This window comes from Xiphophorus hellerii, chromosome 20 (genome assembly GCF_003331165.1).
Source record: "Xiphophorus hellerii strain 12219 chromosome 20, Xiphophorus_hellerii-4.1, whole genome shotgun sequence".
NCBI classification, from domain to species: Eukaryota; Metazoa; Chordata; class Actinopteri; order Cyprinodontiformes; family Poeciliidae; genus Xiphophorus; species Xiphophorus hellerii.
This window is the reverse complement of record NC_045691.1, coordinates 31152206-31161447: the sequence shown is the minus strand read 5'-3', so window position 1 is coordinate 31161447 and position 9242 is coordinate 31152206. Positions and strand designations below refer to the sequence as shown.

Genomic DNA, 9242 nt, shown 5'->3' with positions numbered 1-9242 from the left:
CTTCAAATTGGTTGCAAGACTGACCGCTACTGGAGATCCTTCCTGCACACAATGGCTCTTAGAAGATATTTGGGTGAACTGAGTTATGACATCATTCAATTTCTCTTTGGCTCTAATGAAGTAACGCTCAACTGAATGGAGCTGGATTTAGGTATAACTTATTCTTATTCAGATTAAAATTCACATGACTAAATGCTGACAACTATTTACATTTATTTTTTCTTTCCAGCCAAAAATGAAAGGAAAAAAAAAACATTAAAAAACATAATTATTTCACACTTATGGAGAGCCTTAAATACCAAGTTTAACTCTCAAGATACTGATGTTCTGCAACACAAATCATTTAAACTATATAAGGAAATCATAGGGTTTGATCAAAACTGCAGGGAACTTGTTAATGAAAAGGGTAAAAGCGCTCCATATGTAGAGTGCTAATATTTATTAGAGGTATAAATATGCATGGTCTGAGTTTTGTGTGTGTGTGGCTTATGTGAGGGGCATAATGATTGGAACATCTGGTAAATCTACATGAGGTCAAAGAAAAGATAAATGGAGCGATTAGCATTTACACAATGTGGTTTATTTCTCACATCCACCAACACAGAGATTGACGAGTCAAACATTTATTATGTGAAAAAAATTCTAATCATAAAATACGTAAACTACATAGTAGGACTACTCATCTGTTATTTTTTAATAAACATTGTGAGGACACGCTTTACACACTTTATAACAAGTCATACAGATAGGTGGAACATAAGGTAAATGTTGACGTGACAAAAAACATCACCTACATTTATTTCTCTCTGTTCTGCCTTTAATTTGTGCTTTCCGAATCTCACGTTCAGAGCCACAATTGAGTTTCGCATGTGAACGGAACCATGACAGAATAATAAAGAAAATTCGATATTTCCAGTGTCAGTTATTTATACCCATGTACCATAGCACAAACTTTAAGCACAGAGATTAGCCGGTCATAAATTTACAATAAAAAAAAAAACAACAAAAAAACACACACTATATGCAAACTACGGTGAATATTGTACAACTGTTACTTTGTTTACAAAGGCTCAAAAACTTCAGTAAAACTATGTCTAAAGTTTCTGTAACGAGGATCAAAATATAAAACACGTGAAACATTAATATTGGTTCATAAAACCTACTGGAGCCAAACACAATGGCTTACATTTTCTGCAACACCTTCCCTGTAAGAGGAAGTTTCGTCTTTAAAATTTCAGATAGTAACGACTTTTTTCTCCAGCCAGGCAAAAAACAGGCTTTTCTGGTTCCTAAACTTCTGCACTGGTCGGCTTCGTGATCTCTATCTGCTCAGACTGCTGCCAATCTCCTCTGTCTTCCACCCACTGGAATTCTTTCCGAACTTGTACACAAGTCTCCTGCCGTCAACCCGCTCCAGAATCTCTCTCTTGTAGTAATACCTGCAAGTAGAGACACATCACCTTAGGGATTCCAACGGCCTGTACGAGAAGAAAATGTTCTAAAGCAACCACTGGTGTTCTAATGCTGATGATAATACTCTGATGATGGAAAATAATTCCCTGAATTGACATGCCGTGGTAGTCTACTTCTCATAAAATATGTATTTATCTTGGCTTTTTGGTGATTGTTGCCAACATGCATAACTATAAACCAATAAAGTTTAGTTTATAGGGTTCAAACAAAGGATTTAAACCTTACTTTGCAAACTTCATCTGTGACAATGAAGTCTTGCAACACAGTAGTAGTCATCCTCTTTTTTTTTTTGTTGTGCCAGCCCAAAATCTTTACTGGCCCAGTCAGGCCACCCCTTTGAAAAAACCTGCAGTGAGCCCGTATTTAACAAATTAAATCTGGGTTTTGTTCAGTGGTTTACGAATGCAAATTCATATTTGAGAGAATGAACACATTTTAGGTTTTCAGACTCGTTGACACAAATTTCGGACTCCTTTTTTTTTTTAATCCAGCAGCTAAGAAAAAAAAAAATCCCTTCATAATGAGCTCTGGGTTTGCTGTGTGCAGCAGGAGCTCACCTCATGGCCCGGCTGAGTTTCTCATAGGTCATGCTGGTGTTCTTCTTCTTCTGGCCCCACATCTGGGCGACGGCCTCAGACTTGAGGAATTTGAACACCCCCTCCCGACGGTCCTCCCACTTCATCAGGCCCTGGTTCTTCTCGGGGTGGATGAGGATGTCTCTGATGAACTCCCACAGGTGGGTGCCACGTGGTGCTGCAAAGAACGGACACAAATCAGCTCGCTGTTTCCAGGTGGGGGAAGTATTAGCATGAACACACAAGTATAAAGGCGTTCTTGACCTGAGGAAAAAAACTAGTTGTAATGTAGAAAGCGTACCATGTTTGCTTTTCTTTGGGTTGTCGTATATGCTGCTGCTGTGTCCACGGTTGACTTTAGGAGGCCGCCCTCGGGGTCTCTTGATGCGACAGTCTCCATCTTCGGTTTTGATGTGGACCTCTGTCAACACAGCAATTCGTTTACCGCGCCGAACCTCGACTGTACCGTAAGACCAGAATGCTGAGACCAAGTTTGCCTGAATACTCACTTGACACTGGGTAGAACTCAGGGTCTGATTCGCTGCTGCCAGACTCTGGGGAGCTCATGAATCTAAACGTCCCACCTGAACATACATCACACACGTTTGAGAAAAGAAACGTCTTGATATGCCGAACTTCAACAAACGTCGACAAGACGCTAGCCGTATACTAACTGTTGGCCGAGGAGCTGCATTCACTGTCAGATGGATTGTCGGAAAGGTAATCGGTGTCGTCCAGACTTGTCAGGGACTCCATGGTGAATCTGGTCAAATCATAACCATCGCGGTATTCAAAGTTTCTCTTGATCTCAGCTTCTTCACCTGTGTGGTAGATGGATGTGTTATTCCAAAGCTTTCTCTAACATTACAAACTTGTGCTATCTCCATAAATAAATATCAAAATGTACCATGGCCAATTTTGAGCGTGGTCAGCAAAGGGAAGCTCAAGTTGTCCAGGAAGTTATCAAGAAGTTGACATGTCTCACTTAGTTCTGGTCCAGAGAGACTCTGCAGTTCTGGGGGGAAAAAAAGAATAATTTGTTATATTTTTACCATCTCTGAAGACGGATAGATGATTGATTGCATGTAGACAGATTGATATCAGTGGATTTGAACAATAAAATTATACATTTTGGAGATTTAATTTACCATATTTGGTCTTGTACTCTTCTAAGTTCTGGTAAAGATGTGGGCCGAGGTGTGGGCCGAAAGCGGCAGTCATTTCTTCCTGGCTCATGCGGCAGAGGTTTGGACCTTCAATGGAGCAGAAATCCAGACTCAGGGTGCTGGCATCAAACTTGTTGCTCTCCACATGGTCGCTGATCCACTCTAGAACTTGCTCTGCCGTCCAGTGGTGAGGGCTGATCTGTTTGTACCAGTAACCTGAGGAATGAGAGACATTTATTACCTCATGTTCTTCTGACAAAAGTGCTAACAACATTTTTTAATCAGTCTGTCTTGATCTCCAGTAAAGTTCAAAGCCAAACAAAAACTCTGCTGGAAACATTTTCTTTTTCCGAACACATCTACATTTTCTGGTGTTTTATCCACGAAACAATGCAAGAGTGAAACAACGCCTCGCTTAGGGATCAGACAAGGTCAGACAAATATAGCCAGCCCATTTGAACAAGCAGGAGGTCACAGCATTTCTCTGCTTTGTGTGTCGGGTTCAGTTAAACATTGACAGTTCGGTGAATCATTAGCGCAATTAGGTCAAAGTAAAGTGACCTCATGGTTCGGTTATCTTAAGTCGGGATCATGTGGCTCATGTACAAGAAGAATAATATTCCACTATATTACCATCACTGTACAGGATGTCGATTATGATGACAAAGAGGAGCTTCCAAGCTTCTCGATAGTTTTCTGGTATCAATTTCAGTGGAGCCCAAACATTATTCATACACCTTGGAGATTTAGATTTAAAGTAAAAGACAAATATTTCATCAAAATATCTCGTTTGATTGGAAGTAGTAATAATTTGAATGTGTGGGAGATCGATGCATCACACTCAGTCAGAAGCAAACTTCAAACAAAAGGCTAGTTCTCTACATTTGGGTTTAAGTGGAGGTCCCATGTTGACCTGAAACATTCTCCCACAAAAGCAGGTAAACCGGCACGACGTCCGACGATCCTCTTACCTCTCGTGTTGTAACTTCTGCTCTCCAGAGTGTGGATGGTGGGCAGCACATGGAGCTGCTGTGGGGGGGTGTCGGGTAAGCCAGTCTGATACATCGTCAGGTTGGCGTGAGTCAAGATGCTGCTGAGGCACGGCGACGACATCGAGTCTCTGAGAGACATCGAGAAGTTACAAATCAGTCATTCTGAGCATTTTCTGTCAAAAGTAACGTTTTTCACATTGTTGCAACTTAAAATGTGAGCGTCTCCTCTACATGAATTGTGTTAAATAATTCTTTGGAGTCATTTACCTCTTTCAGCACAAGCCACCGTTTGGTTAAAAAAAACTAAATTCAAAACGATCCCACTTTAATTTGTGTGTTGTCTCTTCGGTCTTTGTTTCGGTCTGTTCTTCATAAGGTTCCTGTCTCCAAGGCAAAAAAGCGCTTTCGGTTGGAAGTCAACATGTTTATATCCCTGTGGGGGAGTGGGGGATGGAGAGGTAAATTCAGGGGAATTCCACCTGAGGGTGGCCACACCTCCATCCCTCCTCCGCTTTCCAGAGAACTCGATCAACAACACTCACCTGTCCTGTTTTCCTTTCTAAGCTTTACCGTCTCTTACCCATCATCGCTGAAGATTAGATAAGTTCTTGCCTGACAGATTCAGTTACTGTAAATTTATCTGCTTTGCCTGACTGGATTCCTTTAACTCAGCTGCAAACAACAGTGTTTTATCACAGACCTTTTTTTTAATCAAGAAAATGTCATTTTCAGTTGTAATAATCTAGTTGGACTTTGTGACTTAATGGTATTTTTTTTTGCTGTTGTCCATGGGAATACATCCACAGAAAGGAGGAAGAAGGCTGAGTTAGAACCTTACATAGAAACTCTGACAATGACAGATTGAAGATGAGCAAGTGGTTTTATCAGCTTCACCAGACGATGAGCAAACCTTACCGAGATTGTTTTCCTGTCTAATTTGCTCACTTAAGTCCTGGGATTACATGCAGTTACTTATTGTTGCAAATATACATCATACATGAAATTATATGTGCAAACTCATACATGTAATCACACACACACCTTCACACAAAAAAGAATAGTCATCTTTGAGATCTCAGCTCTCACTCAGGTAGCTCTTACTGCATGATAATGGCTGCAGCGATAACCCAAAGAAAAGGCGCCGAGTACAAAGACCGGCTCATTTTTCTGTTTCAGTGTCCGTGGCGCGTTTGAACTGGATGGCTTAAATAATTGCACTGGTCATGCATTTTACCGTGGCAAGGTGCGGGTAGATAACATTCACAGTCACGCTCTCATGTGGATCAATGTAGGTCACCCGGCAATGCCTAACAAAAGCAACAAGTTTGTTGCCTGTGGAGCAATACTCTTATTTTAGACCTGGCAGCTTAGCACCACAATACATTAAAGATTTGATGTTGTCATAACAACCTTCCAGACCTCTCAGGTCTTCTGGTTTCTTGTCCTGCTCTGTATCCCCAGAACCAGAACCAAACATGGAGAAGCAGCATTCAGCGTCTATGTACCACAAATCTGGAACAAACTTCAAGAAAACGACAAAACAGCTGAAACACCGAGTTCCTTTAAATCTAGACTGAAAACCCATCTGCGTACAGTTGCTTTTGAACCATAATAAATGAAACATCGACCAACATTTTTGATGTAGGGTTAGGGCTAGGATTGTTTTTTCTTGAGGGGCCCCAAGAAAAGATTAAAGTTCTGTTCTTGGGGAGCCCTGCATGTAATTGTTGTCTGCTGTGATGAGAAGTTACCTGCTGACATAAAGAAGTCCTGGTTCTTTAGGTAAGTTTCAAACCAGTCAGCTGCTGTGCCAGAAGGTCCAACACAGTTCCCCAGTCCACGGTCAACAAATGACCATGCTGCACTGAGGTCCAACAGAACCAACACCGTGATTCTTCCACAGCTTGTGTTTAGATGGATGTCATTGAACAGAGTGCTTGGTCATTGTTGGGAAGCTATTTAAGATCAGAAAAAGCTTTTTCAATAAAGCTTTTTCAATAAAGCTTTTTCCCAACACTTGATGATGTGGAAGGTTGGAGATTAGCTCGTAATTTTTCAATAGCAACTTGTCCAGATTGTTCTTTTGTGGCAGTAGTTGGATAGCTGTTGTTTTAAAGTCTGATAAGAGAGATGAGTTCAATATTTTTAATCAGTTCAGATGCATTGACAGGCAAAAGTTTGATTTACTACGTCTGGATAGTACATCAGACGTGTGGGGCGAAGTGGTTAGACGGATCCAGCATCGGTCTGCCTGCGTGACAGTTGTGTTAGAAAACGGTGCTGATTTGCAAGTCATGACAGGTTCTTGGACATGAGATCTGGTCATTCCAGTTCGTCTTGGTTCTCCTTATGACTGCTGTCTTTGTTTTTTGTTGTTGAAATATCCATGAACTTAGCAGTGTTTTAAACATATGGCTCAGTGGTTTTCTGCATCAGTCCATCCATCCATTTATGCAACACACTTATCCCGGAGGGGTCTGCATCCATACTGAATAAAAGAAAGCCCCACTGGGGAACATATGTCAATTTTAATCAATGATTAAAAATATTATGAGGTAAATGTAGTTTAAACATTGTAGCCATATTTAGTATGGCCAACACTAAATGTTGTTACACTGCAAAAACACAAAATCTTAGTAGTTTTGGTTTCGTTTTTAGTGCAAACCTCTTAGTACACTTGAAATAAGACAAAACTAATTTACAAATAACATTTCAGCAAGAAAAATGAACTTGTTTTAAGTCAATTATTCTTTAATATTGATAAAAAAAAAACTACTTGTTCCATTGGCAGATTATTTTCTCTTGTAACAAGATATTTTCCCAATGTTTTTAGTGAAATAATCTGCCAATGGAAATAGAACATTTTCATCAATATTAAGCAATTGTTGACTTAAAACCAGCTCCTATATCTTGCTGAGAAGTTAATTAGAACTTAGTCTTCTCTTATTTCAAGTGTATTAAGATATTTGCACTAGAAACTAGATCGAAAATACTTGCTAAGATTTTGTGTTTTTGCAGTTACATTTATTCACTTAAATCATAATTTGCAAAGTGGAACTGACTTTCAGGCTTTGTCTGTCTAGCTTGTCAAACTCAGATATGTACGTATGAGGAAGACATTAACTGCTCAGCTCACCACTTCAAGACTTTACTTTAAGGGCTTTCATTAGTTGCGCGAGGAATGAAGTTCATACCAGTTTGTCTGAACAGCTTCATAACTTTACAGTTTTTGCTATGCAGCAACTTTTTACTGAACCGCACGCTGCAGAACTTCAGGTCGTAAATGATCCCACATTGTTTGGTTTGCTACTGTTGAATAATTAAGAAATCACAGAAAATCAGCACAAAGCAAACTACAAGGTGCAATTTTATAGATATGGACAAGTTTCAGAATGCAGAGACTCGGTGTAATATTTCTATGTTGTTGAGGATAGTAAATATCTAGAATATATAACATTTTAATTAAACACGCTGTCAACTTTTGGTAATATACACAATGATTTCAGATTTTTCTTGCATCCAGAGGATAAAAATGAAGAGGAATTGTACTTCTGATGTAAAGTGACACTATGCTTTCAAGACAGCAACACTTAAAGACGGAATACAGCAGAAGTGTTGGATTTATACGTCATTAAGAGTATTTGCTCTAAAACACCTAACATGCCAATCATTAATGAGTCTATAGGTAAATAAATCGGTTTGTAAGGATCTGATGTATCTGCTAAACAATGGGCGGCTGTTTATGTCTGAAACCAAAAAAGAGGCAGTTTTGTGGTTAGTGTTAAACGAGAATAAGTTTTCAATTAACCTTAAAATATCCGGTGTAGTTTCTAAAGCAAGAATTCTTGAAAATCATGTTTTCTCTTAAACATTGACTGAATAATCACAAAGTTACTGAAAGTGGTTCCATTTTTTGTTGACGCAATAAAAGCAACTTAATTAAGTTTAAACTCCTGGGCAAACTGATGTTTTGTGGTTTACATAAATAGGAATTGTGTGTGGAAAGAATCTGCTGTTTCTATTGTTATGCTGAAGGCATTGAAACCTTGACAATACTGCTGCTGAATAAAAAGTTCAGTAAACTGAGAAGTCAGAAAGGATTGCAGCTTTATGTGGTGGTGCCATTGATGGCACAGTGAACCATGGATGGTAATTTCCCTGCTGGGATGAATAAAGTACTTCTATTCTATTCTATATGTTGTGGGGATAAGTGGGCCTATTTTCTCCTTTTTGCCCATTGCGTTGTCTTACGTCAGTAACAGCCAGTGAAACTGCACTTTTGCTGAAAATTTCATAACAGCAATTATGCCCAGTTTCCACCGGCGCTGGAAGAATGCAGCCCGGCTGGTTTTTTACTCTCTGTAATGCCAAGAAACTTGAGTGGCCTTGGAGACAACAGAAAATTCATCTCGTCACTTCTTCCACCGCGCAACATTTCTATTGTACACCAGAATTATTACTTAAGGAGGGGACTTTCCGCAAACATTTGTGGGGCATTTAGAAAACCCGAGTGAGAAAAGAGTCATGATTTTAAGATGGGGAATTTATGTTTGGATCCTGAACACCTTGAAGTATAGTGTCGCTTCGCAGTTTTTTGAACACCAAAGTGCTTTGGGAATTTCTGCCCTTCATGCTACATGTGCAAAAAACAAGAAACGTTGGAAGTACTCTGTACTTTGTCATTCCTCAGTGCAATCACAACTAAACACCCCCAAATACATCCATACCTAGTATGTTGCCTTGTTAGCAAGCAATGAAAGCACTTGCTAACAATGCAGCACTGTGAGTATTTTACTGTGAAGTTCTGACTATCTAAAATGTAAATGCCCTGGACTAGAAACACTAGACTCTTGTGTTAGTTGGGGCTCTAATTTACAAGGGTTCTTTGATTCCAGAACCTGTGCAGGGAGGGAGTCGTGTACACTAAGTGCAACATTTCTGAATGACCAGGAAGCTGTCAAAGCAATTGCTCATTCCGTCAACTCCTTTTTTTTTTCTAACCCTGTATGCCAGCTGTGAAGCAGCTCATCAACTCC

The 9242-nt window shown here is 39.7% G+C and overlaps 1 protein-coding gene across 2 annotated transcripts; it reads right to left on the bottom strand.

Annotated features, from left to right (window-relative positions):
• Window positions 1–558: 558 nt before the first annotated feature.
• On the bottom strand, window positions 559–4620 carry elf3 (E74-like factor 3 (ets domain transcription factor, epithelial-specific)). Of its 2 annotated transcripts, XM_032548600.1 has the most exons (9): window positions 4474–4620; window positions 4186–4334; window positions 3197–3430; window positions 2956–3063; window positions 2723–2869; window positions 2558–2632; window positions 2350–2469; window positions 2031–2226; window positions 559–1439 (listed from the first exon to the last, which is right to left on the bottom strand). In XM_032548600.1, exons 2-9 carry the CDS (start codon window positions 4325–4327, stop codon window positions 1322–1324), a joined length of 1140 nt encoding a protein of 379 aa, XP_032404491.1. In that variant the 5' UTR covers window positions 4328–4334; window positions 4474–4620; the 3' UTR covers window positions 559–1321. The 2 variants fall into 2 exon arrangements, with proteins under 2 accessions (XP_032404491.1, XP_032404490.1); XM_032548599.1 differs by lacking the exon at window positions 4474–4620 and having other exon boundaries at window positions 4186–4353.
• Window positions 4621–9242: the final 4622 nt, after the last annotated feature.

Bases quoted from the DNA above. Each gene is read 5' to 3' on its own strand.
- elf3 (XM_032548599.1), bottom strand. From the start codon at position 4,345: ATGTCTCTCAGAGACTCGATGTCGTCGCCGTGCCTCAGCAGCATCTTG. The intron at 2,870-2,955 runs GTACATTTTGAT...TCTACCACACAG, and splicing joins CACGCTCAAAATTGGCCATG to GTGAAGAAGCTGAGATCAAG. The intron at 1,440-2,030 runs GTGAGCTCCTGC...CTCTACTTGCAG, and splicing joins AAACTCAGCCGGGCCATGAG to GTATTACTACAAGAGAGAGA.